The 23,896-nt window shown below is 37.7% G+C and overlaps 1 protein-coding gene across 3 annotated transcripts in view; it reads left to right on the forward strand.

Annotated features, from left to right (window-relative positions):
* Positions 1-23,896, forward strand: part of ESRRG (estrogen related receptor gamma) — a 641,420-nt gene that overhangs the window by 401,522 nt on the left and 216,002 nt on the right. The window contains exon 1 of one of the 3 annotated variants that reach the window (XM_004375933.2): positions 5,533-5,799. The exons of the other annotated variants lie outside the window; for them this stretch is intronic. Within the exon in view, the coding sequence (XP_004375990.1) occupies positions 5,744-5,799 (56 nt within the window). The 5' untranslated portion in view covers positions 5,533-5,743. Of the gene's footprint in view, positions 1-5,532; positions 5,800-23,896 lie in introns of those variants that run through there. 3 annotated transcript variants of the gene reach the window in all.

Here is a 23,896-nt window from a genome sequence, read left to right on the forward strand (position 1 = left end):
GGAGACAAGCATGCACGCACACACACAGGCACACACACACGGGCACACACAGAGACAAGCATGCATGCACCCACACAGGCACCCACACAGGCACACACACAGGCACACACACACAGGCACATGCAGGCACACACACAGAGACAAGCATGCACACACACACACACACGAAGGTGCGCATACACTCCCTAATTAATTTGTCAGGGTTGGGGTGAGCAGATTTTTATCAAATACATTCATTTATAAAAAATAAGAAGAGCCTTAGAAGTGTGTCAGAGAGTTCTAACATCAAAAACAGAGTAATAACCTCTTTCAATCTGTTTATACAGACACCAGATACTAAATTTCTCCCTTTTTTTTTTTTTAAACCGGCTCTTTGAAAATTTGGACAGAAGGGTTAATAAAAGCAATAGAAAAAGAGAACTTTTAAACAGTATCGAACATTCATATACTCCAAGAAAAAGATGCTTTGTGCTTTTTTGGTGTTTCATGGATATATACATTTTTAGCCTCACATACATTACGTGTTGAACGGAGTGGTTAAAATCGGTGATTTGATCATTTTACTGGCATCAAAGCACGCGTTGCTCATTCTGGAATCTGTCCTATTTGCTGCACTTCCCCTCCTCCTCTGTCCCCCTCCCCCACCCCAGAGTTAAACTACCCTTTATTTTGGACAACACTATCACACACATGATTGAGTCAACAATTTATGGCTTTAAAAATCGGGATTTTGTCCTCTCGTAGGTTTATTGTTTATCGTAATCATCTTTCAAGTGAAAAGGCTAATTTACTCTTTCTATAGGAATATTTTAAGCTTGATTATCATAATATTACAGCTGCCTGAAAAGGTCTAAAACGGGACATTGACCTTGAATGTTTTTCGCATTTAGCTCCTGGCGCTTAACATTCAGGAAAGAATATAACTGAACTCATTTATTAATGTATAATCTCAAAATGTTAACTATTGCTCTGTGAAGACATGCCATGCAGATTACAGACAGCTTGTAGCGCGCCGTAAAATGCACTTGATATTTTACCAGGATAAGGATGTGGGAAATACAACATAACTAAAGCCAGTTTCCCCATTGGGGCTACTGTAGTTTATAATTTAATTTTTACTGACATTTCACCATGTATATTATTAGCTTGACAAAATGAAAGTGAAATAAACCTGAATTAATTAAACAGAGAGCAAATTGCCTCTATTGGTTTCTCTGTCTTTCTCTGACTGATTCTTCTTCTTTTTCATTTTCACAAATATACCGGAGAAAGAGTTTGGTGTGCTGTGGAGATGAGGCAATTGCTCCCCAGAGAATGGGCTTTTTAATATGGACTCTGTAATCTGGGAATGGGATGGGTTTATAGAACAAGAGGTTTGTCAAAGGGAAAGATTTTTATTAGTGTTTCTGTGGAAGCGACCACTTTCAGTAGAAATAATTGCTTCTTGCCAATCGAGACAATAATTTAAATATCAAAGCCTGCGCCCTAGAAATGAAAGGCAACAGAAAATGAGGTATGATGAATTGATAGCGGTTTGGTGGTAATGTAGAATGAAGTAATCATACCGAAGAAGTTTGTGGGTTCTCAGTGGAAAAGGGGTGTTCTGAAGCAGATTCACAGCACAACAGAAATCCTAAGGTACAGATGAGGAAACAAGGAACAGATGCTCCATGCGGCAGAAAGGAGCTGGTGGCCAGGCCTCCTTGCTCCCCATTCAAAGTTCTATTCCCAGGGATGTACATTTAGGGTTTTCCTTTGGAGTAAAAGGTAGTCATGTAGTAGTTTTGGTTTGCTTTTTGTAATATGATAGCTTATACTATACATGATACATAAAAAGACAGCTTGGAAAATGGTTCAAAAAGTTAAACAACATTTCAAAGCTTTTCTGATCTTTCCGGAAAGAGCTGTGAAGATAGCTTACAAGGCAATGTGAAAATCTAAATTTGCTGTGCCTCGTTCAATTTTTAAATATTTAACAAATGTGAAATATAAAATCAAAAGATGCTTCAACAGTAGTGTGACAACTGGAAACAGTTTAACACAGATTAGTCCTCTTACTTTTCAGAAAAAGGAGGTGGGAACTAAAAAATGGCTACTAATATGCAAAAATACTAAAACTAAGCATTTCTCATTACCTTTTAGCAACTTGAGGATACATTGTTAGAATGTTTTGGGAAATGGTTCTGACTAAAACAATACAAGAAAATTTCTGGTATACACAACAATATAAATCCACCCTTTGTTTCCACTGGATTTTTGCCTGTTCCCATTCTCTTTCCAGGAGAAATGAAGTATATTCTCTGCTGGGTTGTCTTTGGGTTAGTTGGGGACTGAGAATAACGTTGTTTGGATATTTGTGACTGTATCATTTAAGGAAGAAGAGCTTGAAACTATGCGTAGACTGAGGGCCTCATGGATAAACTGATATTAACTGATATTAACTAATTGATTAATATTCTTCCTGAAACTGTCATAGGAGTTTTCTTTTGTTTGGTTCTGTTCTCCCTGCTTTTGGTAGACTCCTTGTGGTAAGATTGTGAAGTGTATAGACTGATTAGCAGTGTGTGTTTATTCTAGGCAGTTTACCTAGTTCTTTTTTTCCCCCGAAAAAATCCTTTGTAGTAGGATTCTTACAGGTTCAAGTTCAGCATTACTTGTGGTGTGTTTATTTCTTGTGATTATCCACTCCTTTCTCCTTCAAGGAGGGAAAATATCAGGGACTAGAGAAGGTTTTTGAGATGACTGAGCTGTAGATTTATAAAATATTCTGGAAGCTGTCCCGGAAGTTTAGTGTAGGAGATATTATTTTAAATTTTAAATTGGTTAAACCGGATTCGAGACAGTAGGTGTAATCTTAGGTCCTTGACTTGTAGAGGTGACATTTTGATCCCAAGGGAAAATCACACAGCCCTACAAACCGAGTACATTTCTGGTCATTCGGAAAGCATCTAGTTCAAGGAACACTGCCGCTTTTGTAGATGAAATATGGTCAGTGAAAAATCAGTGGGGACTACAGTATATATGTTTGTACATGTTTCCCTGTGAGCACAGAGAAAGAAAAGACTTATACATGAATATGAATCTAAATAGCTTTTAAAAAATGCAGCAAAGAAGCCAAATGGTTCATTACAAGGGCAAGTAAGTACCTACAGGAAAATAAGAAAATTCTGCAAAATAAAAGATAACTCTTAGAAAATGGGGTGACTTAAAGCCCGTTGGTAAATAATTGGCTACAAATCTTGTCTTTAAAAAGCCATTTCAAAGGAGTAGTAAACAGGACCTGTCACGGCATGATAATGCAAGGAAACTGGATATAGTACAAGATTCGGCACAGGTGCATGATCTGAATGCATTTAGTATGTTAAGATGTGTTGAGTACGTTAAGATAATTCTTATTGTTTTTAAAAACTGTCCCTGGGCAAAATAAGAAGGAAACTTCTTTTTTTTTTTTTTTTTTGGTTGGGGGTATATATCTTTAAAAATATGTACAATGGAATCTATTAATAACCTTGAGAATTTCAGTTTTATTCAGAAAGCAAGATAGTAATCACATGAACCAGAGATGGTTTTCTGTCTTTCTAAGGCAGTATTAGCTGCCGTAATTCTTTTATTGCATTTCAGAAAAATCATGTTTCTTTTTCAAAATACCCTTTTTATTTATTTTTTTAATTGTAAAAAGATTACATGTCTCATTTTAGATTGAATAGACTCATCTTCCCCCCCTCCCCTCGGTGTCTGCAAAATGCTTGGATTTTCTTCTACATCTCAAAGCTCTTTTAATTCACTGCTCACAACCAAATTTACATCTTAATTGCAGAGTTCACATTTAACAATATAGACAGCATAATGCTACTGGTAATTAAGCTTTTACTACCTGCTTTTACACAGTATTCTCAGGCACAGTTTTTGCTATGTGAGTTCTGATCTAGAAATTTAGACTGCAAATATAAGGAATCAAGCCCATATCTTAGATATGGTTAAAGACATGGCAGGCAAATTGCTTTCTTCTGTGGGGGCACAAAATCTGCCTGTCATTTTTATATTCTGAATTTTAACGTGGTTGTTCCATTTTAGTTGTTGATTTTTTTTAACACCTAGAAAATTTGAGAGAGTATGTTGAGTTGAGTTCTGATTTAGTGAATTTAACACATGCTGAATATCTGAACTAATTTATTTTGATCTGGAAGATCATGCTATTTATATCATGGAAGGATTCAGTTGTAAAAGGTTGGTAAGCAGTAGAACTGAATTATGTCAGAACTGCAGGTCTTCCACTCTCCATAAGGTAGCAGTTATTTCTGTTTGCCATAAATAGCTGGTTATCTATTCCAATGTACATTTTCTGGTATTAAAAAAAAAAGTTTAAATTAGGACCTAAGCAAACGCTGTTAGATTGAAATTAAAAACATGCTATACATTATTCTTGTATATTCTTTTATTTTTCAACACTTTGAATTGAAAACTCTTAGTTTTAGAAATTATTATTTGTTTTGACACTAGTTTTTAATAGTGACCAGACTGCGTGATGATTTACAAAATGTATCTGGGTTAATTGTTTAAAGTCTGTAGGGTGTGTTAGATAGAGAGATAAATCTGTATACTGCATTTGATTTGGAGGCTGAGTGTATTTGTATCCGTCTTCCAGTTTGGAAGCATGTATTGAAATAAATATGTAATCAAGAACACTTTTAGTACAGTGTTTAGTAATGCTTATCCTTCAAAATGCAGTCCTTATTGTGTTAAAATTCATTGAGACGGATTTAATATACCATTTACCCTAGAGCCCTCAGTCTCCCACCCTGAAACTGGAGAAGCCGATTTGTCCTGCGGTTGTTTTACCTTTGTTTTGAAAAGCTGCGCACTGTTTATCTGTATGTAGAGACAGTAGCAGGTATGGAAATGTTTACGCATATGATCTGCACAGACATTCTCTTAAACTGTATTGATACACTACTTCCTCTTCTGTACTTGTGTAAAACTGCATTCCACCTCAGCGATGATCCCAGTTCACATGGCCGAGCAATTTAGAATTATGTCTGTGATTTCTAAAATGCCCAGCATCTATCAGGAAAACAGGAGCAGACAAGATGACAAGGAAATGAGCAAGAACAGCACTAAGTAAGAAGCAGCCCACAGTGTAATACAACAGACAACGGCAGGACAAACTTGATTCTCTACCTTCCGCAGAATCCTTTCCCAAATTAACTGAGTCTGCGTGAGTTCTTCTTTTCAAGGCAACATAGGTCTGAGGTTAGAAACCAAACAGATTTCTCCAGTGCTTAGAGAGCTAAGTTAGTTATGTTTCTTTTGTAGCTTCCCAGGAGGAAAAAAAAAAAATTGGAAACAACCGCAGTAAGCCCAGGGAGGGTGCAGATCTCGCCGGTCCTCGCTCTGTCTCTGCCCACCCTGACTTGCAGCCCTCTGGCCGCCCTGCACCCTGCCTACCTGCCTGGCTGCGCTCGCTCGGTGCAGCCTCCCGTCGCCTCCCTCCTGATTGGACAGCGGCTCCCCAATCGGCGGCGCGCCTGGGCCGGTGGGACTGCATATGTAAAGCCCTACTTCATATTAATAAGCTCCAATCGGGGCTTTAAGTCCTTGATTAGGAGAGTGTGAGAGCTTTGGTCCCAACTGGCTGTGCCTATAGGCTTGTCACTAGGAGAACATTTGTGTTAATTGCACTGTGCTCTGTCAAGGAAACTTTGATTTATAGCTGGGGTGCACAAATAATGGTTGCCGGTCGCACATGGATTCGGTAGAACTTTGCCTTCCTGAATCTTTTTCCCTGCACTACGAGGAAGAGTAGGTACCTTTTCTTTCTTTCCTTTTTAAACTCGGCGTGGGGGTGCGGGTGCGGGGGTGGACAGAATGTGTCTTTTGCACACTGATTCAGGTACTGCCCCGGGTATTTTGTGTGCACGAGTGCTTGTTTGTGTCTGTCTGGTGCCTTTTGTGCGGAGGGTGATCTCCTAATTCAGTAAGTCGAGAATTGTTCTCTGACTACAATGTTACCTTTGAGGCAAAGCTCAGTGACTGTCAGTAAAACAGCTGTGTGACAGTCACTTCTTATTCAGGTGCTAAGAATAGGCACTTGGCACACATGCTTAGTGAACTGTTAAAATGCATCTTTTACTAGGACCCATTTTCCCAGGGAAAGATGTTTTAAAATACAATATTCAAAATGATTTATACTATTGACTGCCTCTTATGTATTTGCAGTTTGACAGATATTTTCAGCTCCCTGTCATTTCTTACCGTGCGGAGTTAGAGTCAAAATTGCACATTTGCTAATTCTCCTTCGGAGAACAATTTAAAAACTAGCCCTCTGCAATCCAGGGCTAGAATAATGTTATTTGCATGGTTGGCGTTAAGTCAGCACTGAACTGACAAATCAGTCCATTAAGTAACATGAGATTTTCACACATTATAAATATTTGGGCGGGGGGGGGGGCACTAAAAAGAAACAGTACTTTTACAATTTCCGCTTAAATAAACGATGCTGAGATTGTGGATGTGTTTTGTGCATCGAGTCCAGAAAACATAGAAAAGTACTTTGGTTCTTACATGCAGTTTAATTTGTATTTATGAACATCTTTCTGCACAAGGAAATGCATATTTAGATTACTAAAGGTGAGGGGGAGTGAGTGGGGGCTTGGAGAAGTAAATTAGGCATTCTTGTGTAAATGAGTAGGTCGTAAACTTAATTTCAGCCCACCATTAAGATAAAATACTAGTATATCACAGCAGCTGTCAGTGATCCATCTCTCTTTCTGTTGAGTCAGTTATATTTCTTTGCTTTCACATTACAGTAATACTGACTGTTATAATTCTGAAAAGGGTGCTCTTGGCAAACATTTCTCTCTATAGATTGTGGAGAAAATATAAAACTCTAGAAGATGAGGCGGTGCCTTATAGGTAGATGTCCACTAGCTGTCCTTAATGACTGCATTTAGCATTGCTTTGTAATTAAGTAAGAGATGAAAAGTGACTTGCAATCTCAGTGGCTGCTTATGTGTGTATGTGAGTGTATGTACATGCACACACTCTTGCACGCACACACACACACACACACACACACATCCACACTTACACAGGATATTAGCCAGAGATGGACTTGAGAGGAACTGAAAGAATGTAAAGCTGTGCTTGCATCAGTTTGAAACACTCAAAGGAAGAGACAGCCTTAAAATGTGTGAAAATGGAAATGAAAAATAAATAAAGGTAGGACTGCCCACTCAAGTGTAGTTTGAAGGTCGATGCAGCTGGGGCTGAAGGACTGGGAGAGTTTGAAAGGTCCTCATGTCAGGAAAATACATTAATCCAAGCTCATCCAGATTCTGAACTTTCTCCCATAAATACATAAACAAAACAAACTTTTAAAATCCTCCAGAGGCTTGGTTTTAAAGTAGTTCCCTTGAATTTAACTTCTTATAGCTAATTTGAATAATTAGTTTAGATAAGCCTCTTAAAGGAGATGCATTTAAATGAAATCAGGGCACATGTCCTTTTGGCTTTGGCGCAAGATTCAAACTAGCTTTCTTTTTGGCTCAATTAAAAGTCATCTTTAAAAAATTCAGATGTATTGTCTGGCTGCAGTTTTGATGGTTATGTGGTTCACTGGACAGACAGAAAGATCTAATGCTAAGCAACGCATCTGCCTCTCTGTCTCAATTAATAAACCACAGACTTTATACATGCTGTTAATATTCATAGTAATTGTACTGGGTTAAGCCCCATCACGTGTGTGTATACATAGAAATGAAACCAGAGTTATGCAGTTCCACTGGATACTACAATTTCTGCTTTGGAGGCTGTTGAAAAGATTGGTACAATTTATTGACCACCATTAGGGAAGTCTAAAATGTTAAGCTATCATTATGTATTTTTTTTTAGGAAATGAGCCAGCACATTAAAGAATATAACACTTGAAAGCTTGTTTCACATTTAGTGGCAGTAATATCTGATAGCCTAAATAGATGAGAACAATATATCTGCTCATTTTGACATATGTGTTAGTCTAATCATTCTAAATGAGTGTGCTCATCATATGACTCCCTTCCAACCTCTGATTAAAATGTAACATTGACTACAGGATTATACAGCGGACTTAATTTTACTGACTGTTTTAACAGTTGTCACAGCTGTTGGAAGAAGGAAAGGCAATTGAAACACTGCAAAACAGGCAAGACAAGGAGAGAACAGTTTAGTAAATTTTAGCCTGATCGTTGAAATCCAGACATTGAAAATTAAACAGATTTGGCTTTTAAGATTGCTGCTCGGTGCTATGCAAGTTTTATTTTGTACGGTCCACTCTTTCTGTTTCAGGATTTTATTTTTTGTCTGCCTCATCTTTCCTTATTAAAAGCTAAACTAAAATGAAATGCAACTCTGCAAAAGTAACACTTGTCATGTCAAAATACATAAATAAAAATAGGCAGAAAAGGAAACTGTATACAGTAACAATAACAACAAGCCCAAATCAGAGTGGATGCTATCTTTTTAAGGAAAGATAGGAGTGATAATATTTGAGAACTATGAACCAAAACTTTAAGTTTATTTTTCTAAGAAGGAATACTTAAACTCCAGGCTTGGAGCTCATGTTTCTTCTCAATAAATCTTTTGAAAACACCTGCAGCTTTAAAGGTAGTTGGTATAGGTGGGGTTTTCAGATGATCTCTTTGTAAATTGCTGGAAGTGACAAGCAGCTGCACTTACGGGCGAGTGTTCTTGAGCTATAGAGTCTCGTAACCTTGCCCGTCACATCACTAAAGTGAACGGATTAATTCTGTTTTTCTGAAAATTAAATAACAATTGTACATGTCCCAAACTATATATAGTTGAGATAACCAGACAGCATGTATTATGTAACGGAAGATTTTCTCCTTGAAGTAAGCACAAAAAAGTGCCCCTAAGTTAATGGCATGAATGTTGAATGGGATAGTGAGCAAACGAGGGGCACCCCACGTTTCACTAGTTCTTTGTGTCCGTGTATTTATGCATTACCCTGTATACGTTTGGTGATAAGTTTTAAAAATCCTGTTTTTGCAGGAAGAGCTGGAAAGCAGCTTTCTTTTTCCCGGGCAGAGGCAAGGGCGATGGTTTCTCATCTTAATGTGTTCATGGCGCTGCTGCTTTATATACTGAGCTAGTGTGTTGCAGCGGTAATTAACCCATGTTATTAGGAAAAGCCCTTGTGGATATCCATTAATTCTCTTGCATGGATGATCATTTTTTCCAGTGTTTTTCCCCCCAATAAGGTATCATTGTTCTTTTTCTTTTTTTTTTTTTAATTCTGTATTGACAGCCTCTGATATATTTCTTTGATTTAATCTGACCTGTAATGTATGTTGGCTGTTTTATGAAGAATGATAATTTTAATTCAGCTTTTAAAAATGCTAATAGAAGCAAGAGAAAAGATTTTTATTTTGTTCTTTTCAAGGTGAAAAAGAAAAGAAATTAAGGTTTAAAAATGAAATAGTGCAGGAAATCAGTTTTAACTTCAAATGTTCCAGATCTTTGAATTTATGGTGATTGGTGTCTTTGAGGTCTTTTATCAGGGTTTGTGCTTAGTTAAGGCATTTTTTGGTAAAACATAGAGCCAGCAGAAAAAATACTCATGCTTCCTGTGTGAGAAGAGATAAGGACCATCTCATTAGCCGAGCCATAGTTTTGCAATTAATTTTAGGTACATGATGCTATTCATCTAAGGGGGCAGGTAACTTCTCTCTGATTCTATTGAACAATACTTTCACAATACCTCACTCCTGCAAGAACTACAGACAAAGAAAAGATCATTCTTTCCTAAGGTAGGCATAACGCCCAATCTCAAGTCTATATCCCTTGTGAAAAATTCCTCAACATTTGTTTTAGCACATTGATTAAAAAAAAAAAAAATCTGTTTTACTGGTAAAGGGATGTTAAGCACCAAAGGTTTCGCTTGTACTATTTCTTAGAATAAATTAAAAATCTGCACTATGGTCAATACTTTGTCATGCAAGTGGCAATTAATAGCAGGAATTTCTATTAAACCAATTTATATCAAATACACTTTTTAGATTCGCCTGCCAAGCATTGAGAAATTTGAGGAGAGCATTTGAAGTCTCTCAATGGAAGTTGAAAGTCATTGCAGCCGATAAGCTCTGCTGTGGATTTTGCTTCATAGCAAATTCATGGACGAAACAATACAATGTTGATCTGTTTTAAGTGCCTATGCGCTCCAGCCCTAGCCAGCTCTCTGGAGAAAATGTGTGATTACCCTGGCCCAGTTTGTTCAGTTTTTATCTCTTTTACATCCACTGGCCTTGTATTAAATTGTCATTGTCCTAAAGCACATGAGGTAGAAATGAATTGCAGCTTTCTATGTTCTCTGACAGTGAAATATTTAACCTCTCTTTCTCCAATCATACTTATGTGTGTATATTTGATAGTGCAGGGATGGCATCAAGCATGTCTGCCGCTTGATGTTCTTCTTGCTACGTTTTACATGTTTCGCCTTGGTTATTATTCTCGTAGTCATATGCGTGTGGATATGCATGGTCGATACAGGTGCAAATAAATAGATACATATATGATACTTGAAAATCCGAAGCAGTTGACAGATACACGTGTGTGCATGTGTGTATGTGTGTGTGTGTGTGGTATGCTTGTGACATATGCATATATATCAGAAGAGGTATATATGTAGAATGTAGGTATGCTGCTAAGAGTGTTCATATACCTTTTTATAGCAAAATGGATCTCCAATATTTTTCTAATTAGTGATTTGCCAGGTATTTGCCAGGCATGATTTTAACCTGGAATTATATTTCAGATATTAACCAGGTCTGGTTTTGTGCTTAATAGGTTTAATTACTATATAATAGATAGATAACAGGTAACCTGATAAGTAAATGTATTTCTGATTAAAAAAATTAATTATTATCATTCATAAATTAAATATCCAGTAATCATAAATAATCTGTAAAATAAGAAATAAACTACTAATATTAAATGCATAATTTAATGGTTTGGGCCCACATCCAAGAAACAATTTTGAATTAGTCCTTGGCGACATTCTTCTCTTATACAGTGGGACCTGACAAATATATCTTAATGTAAAACATGATAGCTTTCAAATAAATGCAAAATATAAATGTCATTGATTTGGACTACATATATATGTCATTTGCTTTTTTTTTTGCTAAGAGCAAATATATAATTAATAAATATTATTTTTTCTATAAAGTACATCTTAGATTTCAGAATTATTTAATTATATTCTAAGAGGTAAATTTAGGTCTCTGATTTTATTGAGTAAATCTGAATGAAAGTGGAAAGAAAACACTTATCCAAGGTTTATATCTATTCCAATTCTCCTTCTAACTCTTATTCTTGTTTAAATTTCTAAAAATGCATTTCTTGTTTGTAGAACACTTTAACAAAATTTTGTTATTGTGATTTAAAAAAAAAAAAAAAAAACCTGCTAACTGCTTCTTTATGCCAATCCACTAGATCAAAGTTAGCTCTTCTATTTTCTCAGGACTGGAAGCGACAGCCTTTTGCCTTTTGAAGGATTCACCTGGCAGTTTATTCTTGTTTCAAGTTCGTTTTGACTTACACTTTCCAAGGTTTAGGAAACCTCTAATAATAAAAATAATTTCAATTTAGATTTTAGCGAACACATCTTTCCTGTCCACTTTTTCTTTCTAGAAATGCCAAATGTTTCTTTCTGTCTGATTTTTGACAATATTTCTCAGTATTTTTCAGATGTATTTTTTAAGTCAGTTATGCAAAACCATTGAGGGGTTTTAATTTTTTTGTGTGTTATATATATGTGTGTGTACATGCATACATCCCCCCCCCTTTAACTTTTATATATGTTTTAAAAGATTTGGAGGAAACTTACTTTTTATGTTTTGATTTCTTAAATGTTATGCTATCTTTGATTTATGACTATGCACGTATATTTGGAAGGTAACTCATTAAGGCAAAGCAATAAGAGAGAAGATACAGAAATTGGCTTTTCACTGGTCAGTTAAAGTCCGTTTGAAGTCCTGGCCTAGATCTACATGTACATTTGAATATAGATACATGACATGCGACGCCAGCCATCAGAAACACAGCCTAGGGCTCTAAGGGATCCTTTCATACAATATAATGAGTGAAAACACTGGCTTTTGGCATTTAAAATGTTTGTTAAGGTGTTAAACTCATGGGGAGACCACTTAAGGACTAGATTACATTGTGAAAAAGAATTTAAAGGTACATTTATATTTTAATTATAAAAGTCCGTCTCTGCCCTGTCCATTCCTCTGTGCCTCTTCATATCACTATAGTGAAACAAAATTACATACACCCTTTTCATCGTTTGGATTGAAGTACACACTGTGTGTGACATGTTTTGGCAGCACGTACCTCGCCAAGGAAAACAAATTAATATTGGGCACACTGAGGGCTGTCAGGCGTATCACAGACGTGTCAATTTAACTTTGCTTCATTGTACACCTTCTCTGCAAACAGTTGGTTAAGATGATACTAAATAAAGGGAAGCTACCAATAAATTCTCATATCATATCAGAGATAGATGGCCAGCATAAGTGTAAGGAAAACCAGCTTGCTTGCTTACTTCTCTTTAAAACTCTTAGCGATAGGAATCCAGATGACATAGATAATAATGAGGTTTTTAAAAAGCATTTAACTTACGTTCATCCAAATCTTTCTGCTACCTTAGAGGTAAAATAAAATGAAAAAAAAAAAGTCTCTGAAACACGTTTGAAGTAAATAAAAACTTAAATGTGGAAAATCAGAAGGTGTAGGCAATCCTCTTTTAACAGGACACATTTCTTTTTGTTGCAATTTGCATTCATTTTCTGGGGAAAATATTCTGTGCTTTCTTTTGTCTGGTTTATTCATTATACAAAAACTGAAATTAAAAAAAAGTAAATTGAGAACTAATGCACATAAAATAGGCAGAAACACACAAAAATTTTTTTTTCCTGTGATCGGACTGTCTTTGTACATGAATTTCTTTTTCATTTATTCTAGGAAGATTTCACTAATGTTTAATGGCTTTTGAGAATTTAAACAAAGACGCTGTTAAATGAATATATTTACTTTCCTTTTAATACTCACAATGTGAGTTAAAATGTTTTAAAGGTATACTTTTTAAGGCAGTTAATATTTAACAGTGTTTATAGGAATTTATTTCCTTTTGAAAAGAATAGTAGAAACATTAATCGTATATCTAAAATTAGTCTCTGAATTAGCAAAAACAGGTTATAAAGACTGAAGTAATTATTTAAGGGAAAAAATTCAAAAGTGAAGTTGTCCAATTGATTGTCCTCTGGCCTCCATAATTCAAAATTATCACAGTACATTGACTTCTCCAAAAATGTAAGATGACCATGGTACATTGTATTCATTTTTCCATAACTGAAGGAATGCTCTGCCAATGCTTTCTTCACAGCTGTTAGACTATTCAAATAGATCCGATCTTTTGGAGGAATAGGGTATACTTAACCAACTCTTCATGACCAAGGAAAGGTAAAGATATGTACAGTCGATGAGAATCTATAAGAAAGTGACTGTACACAGTTGGTTTGGGGTACTAAGAAATGGCAGAAGCATCACTGCTATCCATCGACTTGAATGGTACCTGCCTCATCAGTCATGGGACTATGGTGTCACAGACGGAAAAGCAGCCATCAGCTGAGTTGTACTGCACTACACACTTCGCTAATTTACCTTATTGTTCTATACATCTAGGGGGAGGCTCATTCTGTTCTCGGAGTCTAGACAGAAGCAGGGGTTGGGCTCAGGTGGTAGCTTGTGGTTGCTTTTTTCTGTTTTTTCCTAGCCATTGAGAAAAGGGAGTTGAGGAGCAAATGGACGATGTATGCACAGAAGTTCAAGCAGAGATTCTTTCCTAGGGACTGGAATTTGTAGTTCTTCAGTTGTTGAAGCAAATTTCAGATTTATCTTATGGCTGCTAATGTCATTGTTGCCTCTCATGCTCCAGAGTACTATCCATAAGTGATTAGGTGTGTCCCTCAATGTGGATGAGCTGTGAACCGGTTTAAGCATGTTTTAATGGGTAGAAACAGAGCAGATCACCTACTGAAGTTAGTCTGGATGATGATTTAATTAAGTCTGAAGAATGAAAATAATAATAAGAGGGTAAAAACTCAAATTGTATTTTTTTTTTATTTATTTCCTTATAGTGAACAAAACTTTATTGTCTAGAGCATTTATGAGGGTTTTAATGAGTGGCAACTCTATCCTGAGAATGTGGTCACCATATGTGACAGCCTTGCTTTCTATCTTGTCTTCAGTTTATTGGGTAAGTTCGGTAATACCATCTATTGTCTTTGCTTACATTATAGAACCTATCTGCCTCCAATTGTAGATAACCTGAAATGTGGGGTAGGGGTTGGTGGGGTGGGGTGGGGGGAATGCCTGCTCGATTCTAAAAACAACAACAACAAAACTTTCCTGAACAAATACCTTCCCCCTCACTCAATCCCAGCAATATCTTTTTATTATTATTATTTTTTAATTTTCTGTTTTCTATTCATCTGTTTTGCTAAAGGATCCTTTACTTTGGTAAAAGGTAAGTGCATGTTATTCACACGTATGTGCATACACACACAGCACATTTTATTTTCCCCTGAATTCCAGAGAGATTGCCTTCAGCTTTTCGTATTTGTTTTTCTTTTGTCTCTTTGTTGTGCATTCTAGTTGAGTGCTTTTATAGTGTTTTCTTGATGGTTGTCAGTTTGGTATACTCACTGCTGACATTTTTGTTAAGTTAATGTCACAGCAGAAAAAACTGATGGCAAACTGGAATCTGGCTACAGTGCGTGGAAGATACAACTTATGTGTGATTGTGTGTAAATACTGTTAGTTAGTTGGGGGTTTATCAGATAGCTTGGCAGAAAAAGAGAGGAGCCGTACACACTGTTTTCAGTAACCATGCTGTTCATACACCTGATAAGATTGAGAGAGCTTTTCGAAATGCTGATAGGCTTTGAATAAGAAAAGAATAATCACTTCTACTGGCACCAGCTTATCGGGAATGCAGTAAAATGCCAACACTTTTACATTAACAAAAGTAAATGTTTTAGACACTCTGGGCTTTTTTCATTCAAGTTACATAGGTAGGGTGCTTTTGAGGGTGCTATAATGAATAGAAGGATTTATTACCTTGACTAAATTACAGGTGAATACGTTGATAAAGGAACCTTCAGGATCAACAGCAGCTTCTTTGATAAGCAGCTGCATCTATGCCGTACTTCTCTGGAGAAATTAAGCATTCCCTTTTCCACTCCAATTCTATTAAACATCATTTCTGATGTTAGAAGATGCAGTTATGTCCTATGCCAGTCGACTCCTCTCCTTGTTTTCCAGCAGATGGGTGACAGGCGTTTGAAACTTAGCTTTATCAGACTTGTAAAATGCTGCTACGCTGTTGTTCGATAAGTTAGACCATCTGTAAGTATCACTTGTGCTGAACCAGCAAACTCCTATTCAAGAAATGGTATTTTATTTTTTCCCTCAGGAATGGAATGAGATTAATTAGAAATTTAAGATACTTTAATGAGAAGATAAATGTATTTGTCCAAATAATAGTCCATTTTTAAGTACATCCTCTTAAGAAAAGAGATACTGGTTTTGGTCTTCAGTAGAAGCCTTTTGCTTTCCCAGTTCTACCATGTTCTTTTCTTTGTAATTTGACGCCTACAAATAATTTGGCGTATTCAGATTTGATAAATGATAGTGCAAGAGCAGATTGATTGATTTTGGATTACTATTGATTACTCTCAATGAGAGCACTGTGACACACTCGAATCAATAGTATTCGATTACAAGGCATCACTGTTCTATACATTCAGCAGCAGTGGGGAATTCCGGAAGAGAATGTTCACGAGCTGATAAATTGACAAAGCGTTCAGCTTTAAATAGCTCTTTGTTCAGCACTAGTTCCTTAAAATATATTTCATTGGAAAGTTCGTTTTTGCAACTCTGGGCCTTTCTGTAGAAGAAAGGTCATCAGCGTAAGGTTTATTAAATTTTAACTAAAAACAACTGGGCCCCATTTAGGTGTCAAATAATTTAAGCACTTAATGCAGGCAACCGTCATGCTTTTGAGTTGTTGCTCAAAGGTTTCGTTCTTTTATGAAGATGTCAATTGTAAACATAAAAATGTATCACTGAAAATGTAATGGTTTAAGATTCACACGGAAATAAAAATCCCTGCCTGAGGAAAGCACTATAATCAAAATAAGGTGGTCTTAACTTTGTCAGAAGCGGGCCTGCTCAGGGGCAGCGCCGGAAGGCAGCGGCAGGGAGTGCGCCTTGTTCAAGCGCACTGCTTCTCCTTTTTTTCTCCCCTCGCTTTTTATCTGAGCGTATTTATCACGCCGCCAATACTACACGCAAAACACTAAATAACATTTGATCTGGAAGCTGCTACTGCTGCTGATGCCCAGACATCTTCGCGTCCTGGGCAAACTTACAGAGTCGCTGGGGAAAAACAATTACCCATGTTTCAAGTCCTGTAGTCCAAGGATAAGAGTTCCCACTGCATTCCATCTGTATGCAGTCTTGGCCCTTAGAATGAAGCATTTGCTCTTCCATTGTACGGCGTCACCAAGTTGTTTCTCCGAAAGGTGAGCATTGTAGTAAACTCTTCACTGAATATGTGAATGTTCTTACATGCAAACACGGCTTCCAATGACATTGGACTACTAAGGCCTGTGTACACCAAATTTTAACAGGTTTACATCTTAAAATATGCTTGGCTAAATAAAATTCTCTCGTTTTGATATTAATTAAAAAACAAAAAATAGAGGTGGCTTTCCAAGGGAAATGAAGTGGGAAGTCAAGTTTGGAATCATGAAATTCCCCGCAAAACTCAAGGCTTTTTGCATGAAAGTAAGGCAATAGGATTTGAATTCTATTAGATTGAACCATATGAAATTGCTGTTTCTGTAGGTTCAAAAAATGGTCAAGTTGCAATAATTTCATGTGGTTTGACATTATAATTTCTATACTGTTCGAATTCAGTAAACAAACTGGGAGAGACAACTGGTTTTATGATGGGTTGTATCAGATTATATGGGAAACACCTTTTAAAAAACAATTATGGCAATTATACTGTGGTGTCTTTTTTGAGCAATAATTTTTTTTTATTCAACACCACTATAGAGTTGCCAAGTATAGAGTATCCCACGCACTGAAAAGGCGTGTGTTGATCTCGCATCTCTCCCCTTGTAGCCAAGCTGGCTCTGAGAAGCTGGGTAAATCTTTCACTTTTTGATTACGACCATACTACAAATGAGAGTTGGCTCACTGTATTGGGCAACAAGTACTGACCTCCCAAAAAGAGCACGTGGCTGAGGGTAAAGAGTTTGAAAGCAAATTGGGAAAAATATGTCCCTACTTCAAATAGTTCATCCTCACTTACATTCTTGCATTAAGAGAGCCTTAATATGCTAGGTAGCGCTTTTCCTGCTTTTCCCCAGAGAAGAATTAAAACTCTGCTCCATTAAATCTGCGTACCCGTCTGGATTAGGCAGGTGTGGAACTCCACAAGTTGGCAGGGAAGCCTGCGATGCTTTATTGGCTATTGCAGTGAGGAAAGGTGCTCTAGGAGATGTAATAAAATGATCCCAGAGCCACCATTGACCCCCCAGATGTGCCACTCAGAGTGGAGCTGTGCTGTGCTGCCCCATAGTACTTCCTGCACCTACCTGCGGGCGGAAGCCAGCTCCCAGGTAGGAAGGAAAAGGGCTGTGCCTGGAGGCAGGAGGCAGAGCCTCCTGAGCCACTACTGGAAATGTCAGCACAGAGCGTGTCTTGACTTAGGGTCACGTCAGAACTGGGTAAGTTTGTCTTGCTGTGGGTGAGCGCATGGCAGCTTACATCTTGTTTCGGAGGAGGACGGGCATCGTTTACTGGGACTTGATTGAGCGAATGCCTCTGACTGGTCGCGCTGTCCGTCTGGGAGTTTTCCCTTGGTAGTGCGTCTCCCCCTGTCTGTGGCACTGAATTTGATTTATTGCTAGTACGAACATCAAAAAAGAAATGATTCCTTTTGATGTTTGCTATTAGGCACATGCAGTGCGGGGGGTGGGAGGGTGGGGGCAGTTTTAGCGTACAAGTCACTGTCCTGCTCACACTGTGGCCACTAATGGCAGAGGTTTTTTTTTTTGGTCTCTGTTCATTTTGACTGTAAAATTGTATGAATAAAGAGGTTACCTGTCGGGTATTTTAAACTATTCTGTTTGTTTTAAGTACACATTCTTTTGGAAAGGACACAAAGCAGTGGCTGGCATATACATCTTATTAGAATATTTTATATACTGTATTTGCATCAGTTTTACCAAAAGACGTGAAGAGCTGAGAACTATAAATATTGCAATGGTTCGTTCATTCTTTCACTAAAGTGCAAGGGATTGCATTTATTGTTGGGTGGCCACCTGGGGATGTTGGAGCATTATTTGCAAAGGAGAGGGAAGATTCTGTGGGGTCTGTTTCCCATGAGGCTTTGTCTCCAGCTCTGTACAGTAGCTTTTGTCCAGCTGCTCAGTTAGTGGGATTTCTCCAAACAGCGGGAACCTCAGCCCATCAGCAGGCTGCTAGTCTGCAGCAGGTGTGCACAACATAGAACAGGATTAACACTGAACCAGTGTGTACCGAAAACAGAACCCCTGCTCTGCTTTTAAAGGGACTGCAGGACTGGAAGATAGAAGCCACTCCGGTCCTGTACAGTCCTTGTTTACTAAACAGTGTGCAATGGGCTATGTAAACGGCTCTGTTTAGGGGCGAAGAAGGCATGCCAGCTCTCATGTACAGACTCTTTCTCGCACACTCTCTTTTTAACTCAAAACTTACGGAGGACGTTCTTCTTAGACTTTCAGAGGGAAAAAACAAAACAAAAAATCTCGAACCTGTATTACAGGGTAATGTTTCAAAGATACTGCCTCTGCTTCCAAATTACAAGTTGAAAGTCAGCCTGCTGTTCTTTCCCACCTGTCAAAAAATATTGTTGGTGGTTCATTCTGGGATATTCTTATGTTTAATTGTGTGACTTCATTTATACTGTCACTTAGATAAACCACAAATAAGTAAAATAAGTAATTTAATTAGAGATTTTATATATATATATGTGTGTGTATGTATGTATTTTATCGGCACTACCCACATATGAATGGGAAAGCTGGGGCGGGGGGCGGGGCGGATCATAGTTCCTCTGGAGAACTGCATGAGTTTAGCAAATTGGGTACTGCATGGAGCTTAGAGCATTTGAGTCACTTTGTCAGTATTTTGCTTAGGAGAGAGAAAGGTGGCATTAAGAAATGTTTCTCTTTCTAATTTATAGTAATTCTAGTGTACACTCTATATTAGATTAAAGCTTGGGTGTCTGTGTTTTCTTTACCTGTTTTAAACTGACTTGTATTTTGAAACTTCAGGACTTTGTCCCATGTAGGAATGGATCAGAAATAAGGAAATAGCAGTTCAGTCAGTTAGAGAAATTGTATTATACACACACACACATTATCCAGTCCTTCTGTCCACACAAGCAAATGTAATGTTTTTAGCTTGTGTATATTATGGCTTTATACTAATTTCTGATGCTTCAAAAATATATTCCAATATAGACATTTAATAAGTTATATCTGTTTGAGAATATCATATACACTTTAGTGAAAGAATAATTTTGAAATGTCAAAAATCAACATTTTAAAGATCATTCTCTTGGAGCAACCTCTTGAGACCTTTCTTACTTTTTGTATCAGGGCTTAAATTGCAGTCACTTACTCATCCTTTCACTCTTTGCTTACACTTACTTTAAAATATTTTTAAAAAGGGCTACTTTCGTTGCAAAGACATTGCTACTAATTGTATTTTAGACGTTATATTGTTTGCCAGTTTCACTGTGGCAGGCTTAACACACGGAATATACCGAGTACATCTAAATCGTGAGGAACTATAAAGTGATAAAAATTGTTTTAATGCTAGAGTTACTATCTTAAAAAAAATTATTACCACTTGTCTTATAGTGTTTCTCTCTAAGAAACGCCCATCCCTTTCTATTTAGTAGTTCCCTCAGTTACGTGCACTAGCTAGATTGCTGGTGAATTGCATAGTGGTAGTTCATGAAATCAGCTTTAGGAGATAGTTTAAAATTGATTTTTGAAGTTTATTTTTTTTTATAACCAATTCTCTGGTGTCCCACTGATCGCTTATACTACCTTCTCAGGTTATACCCGCCCCCCAAAAAAAAGATCATATGCATTCTCTTGCAATTTCTTCAATCATTAAAGTCACCAGTTTAGTGCATGAAACTGTATTATTTTGATCACTCATTCAGTAGTATTTGACTTGGGGAAGGCACTGAGATCCTGAAATAAATTATTAAAAATATGGAATTAATTATGAGTACATAGAAAACAATTAAAAATGGGATCTTCTTGTACCTAAATCTCCAATTTAAATTGGGATTCACCTTCAGAAAATAATTTCAGGGAATTTAGGGAGCAGTAGTTTCACATAAAACAAGCGAATTAAAGCTTCCATCCCAATTTTCAGGTTTCAGGTTTTGAGAACTTGCGGGAAGTTAGCCTCACGAACACAGTTGGGAATTGTGCATTTTGGTCCCAAGCATGACTGAGTGTCTGGGAGGAGTCAAGTCTGGTCTTTCCTGTGGTCCCTCAGCCAGAAAATGGACCCAGCCCTGTTTTTTTGTGAAGCCTTTGAAGATTTAGTCACCAACGTTGCTATTAAAGCTTAAAAAAGCTCTAAATTACCTGTATGTGACATGGTTTTATAAACTGGTAATGAAAAGGGAAAAATTCTTCAGAAGATCATATAAGAAAAGGTCTTCCCCAGATCGGAGGGAAGGCAAAGGGGATTTGAACTCTGAAAGTGTAAGGTTTGTATTGTTTGACTTTGAGAAAAAAGTTTGAATTAGTAAACTCATTCTAATCAAAGAAAATGGCCATTGAAAGTTAGGTTTTATGAGGCACCCTTGCCTATAATCTTGCCGTAACCTCACAGCTACTGTCTTTGTTCAGCATTTCTGCAAAACTCCCCAGTAGAGTTCCCACAAGTCTGGGATTTGCCTGAGGACTGGAAGATTGAGTTCAAGGCAGTTCTAGGGTGTCTTTGCAGCATCTTTTCAATGGATACATTTTATTTAGGTGCCTGATTTATTTATTTATTTTTTGAAGATACAGATTGGCTTGCTTTAGATCATTAAAATCATTGTCCTTCTCTTTTTCAGATGCTTCTAATGAGATGATTAGTAAAGTTAGGTAGTAAGATTTATACTGGCATCAGTTAAGCTTATAGAGAGATTGAAAGCATGGTATCATGGTGCCATTGCCAGCTGGAATATGCCAGAAAGATCTTGGGAGAATTGTTGTCAAGTGTTTACGCTCAATAGAAATTCATGTGACATGTTGCTGGTTGTCTCACGATAGCCGGGGATCGTGATGCTGCAAGTTTCCAATTACAGGTGGAATGCATTTTTTTTTTTTTTTTTTTGCTAATAGGACTATTAAGTTACAAACTCTGGAAGGGAAATGTTACGTTTTTGGAAATGACACTAGAAATACGAGACAAAGAATTCTGTCAACTTGGGCACAGCTAATGTTTTCTGCAACACCAAAGACTCTAAAAATACGGCTTTTCTGTCCTGCACACGGTGTATGCGACGGGCAGCTTACCTTCCTGAGAGCACTGCAGCCACAGGCTGAGTCATCTGACTTATGCTGTCACTTCATTTGTAGGTGCTTTTCCAACAGTATTTTTGGAAAAAAAAAATTTTTTTTTTGTAGTCATCCTGACTTCGCCAGTCTCGCTCCCTTTAAATCCTCTTTTCCTTGCTTTTTATTAAGCTGAGGTGGGATGTCTAAAAATGGATGCATCCTTCTTTATTCAGAGTCCCAAAATGCATTTGGAAATCTTCATCGTATTCTTAAAAAAGGAAAACCTGGTAACAAAGCAACAGCATAAACCATCGGGGGCTGTTGGAGGGGGGCTGGGGGCAGGGAGGAAAAGGGCAGCTGGTACCTTATGCCTCCTAGTAGCGTATGTAAAGGGTCTGCCAGTGCCCCACTTCCACCCCACCCCCAGACACACACCGCTCAGTGTTGGGATGATGCTAATGTACCTGGAAGGAAAAGGCAGTCCATGCCGAGGCAGGCAGCATCAGACAGGGCGCCTTGCCATCTGCCCCACCTGCTGCATTCGTGTGTCCATCTGGTGAACTGCACTGGCTCATTGTCGGCCTCTCTGAGGAACACTCGGGCTGAAAAGCAGGCGGTGTGAATTCTTTAGGTAGCTAGTATAAATAAATAGAGGGAAAAGAGGAGACCAACAGGGCAGGCATCTGAAAGAACCTGGTGTGCCCTCCTCCTCCATGCTTTGGAATGCCCTTACGTATGGAAGCATCCATCTGCATATAGATTTAGACGTATAGCTCATGTGCAGATTACAAACCAGTGAGTTTTCTGTAGATTTAGACAGCACTAAGCCTGTTTTGCACTTAAAATATGGCCAGTTTCAGGTAGGGAATCTTTGGAGACTTTCAGCATAAGTGAAACCTGTGAAATGCAGTGTTTTAAGGCAGTGATTTGGCAAAAATAAAACAAATGTGTGTCCTTTCTGAAACAGATGATTTTTGTGTGTGGGGCAACACATTTGACTTTTTAGTGAACTATAATTTTTGTAAATTTCCTCCTTTTTTTCTACTAGATACAAAAAAATGAGAAAAAATATCTATGTTAATTTTATTTGTGTATGTGGCCAGTCAAACCTGTTTCAGTAACTATTATGTATAAAGCACTGTTACTGAATTCAGCACGCACATTAATATATATTAAATATATATTAGACGCAGAAATCTGTGTATGACTTTGTGTTTTTTTGCTTCTAGATAAACTACAGGGACAGGTACAAAAATCCTAGGAATTACTTGATTAATGCAAAAGAGAAATACTTAAAGAAATTGTAAAACTGGAGTCAGATAAGTCATTTATATTGAAATAGACTCTTTAATGAAATACGGAGAGTTGATACAAAATGCATTTTAAAGACTTTCTGGTATCATTTTGTATCTAGTAAGATTGGTTTAAACCAAAAACAACAAGCCATAGCCTTTGAGTCAATTCTGACTCATAGCAACCCTATAAGACAAAGTAGAACTGCCCCGCAGGGTTTCTAAGGCTGTAAATCATTATGGAAGCAGACTGCCGCATCTTTCTCCCATGGAGTGGCTAGTGGGTTCCAACTGCTGACCTTTGGGTTAGCAGCCAAGCACTTAACCACTGTGCCACCAGACCTCCAGATTGGTTTACAGAGCTGTAATTGTCATTTTAAGTCTAGGAAGAACAACCAGCCAAACCAACCCATTGCCACTGAGTTGATTCTGACTCGTAGTGACCCTGTAAGACAGAGTAGAACCACCCCATAGGGTTTCCAAGGAGTGCCTGGTAGATTCGAACTGCCGACCCTTTGGGTATCTTTTTTTTTTTTTTAATTGTTGTAATTAAATGAAGTTTACATTTCAAGTTAGTCTCCCATACAAAATTTTTTTTTTACATTGTTATGAGACCCCAACTGCTCACCCCATTCTGCAACAGCACACTGCTCCCCTCTGCCCCTGATTCCCCATGAACATTCAACCAGCTCCTAACTCTCTCTGCCTTCCCTTCTCACCTCTGGACAGAAGCCACCCCTTTGGTGTCTTGTATCTACTTGACTAAGAGGCACACTCTTCACGAGTATCACTTTATGTCCCAAAGTCCAGTCCAATCCCTGTCTGGAGAGTTGGCCTTGGAAATTGTTTTAGTTCTGGGCTGAGAATCCAGGGGCCATGCGTTCTGGGGCGCCTCCAGTCTCAGGCAGACCATTA

Source organism: Trichechus manatus, unplaced genomic scaffold, assembly GCF_000243295.1.
Source record: "Trichechus manatus latirostris isolate Lorelei unplaced genomic scaffold, TriManLat1.0 scaffold00039, whole genome shotgun sequence".
NCBI lineage: Eukaryota > Metazoa > Chordata > Mammalia > Sirenia > Trichechidae > Trichechus > Trichechus manatus.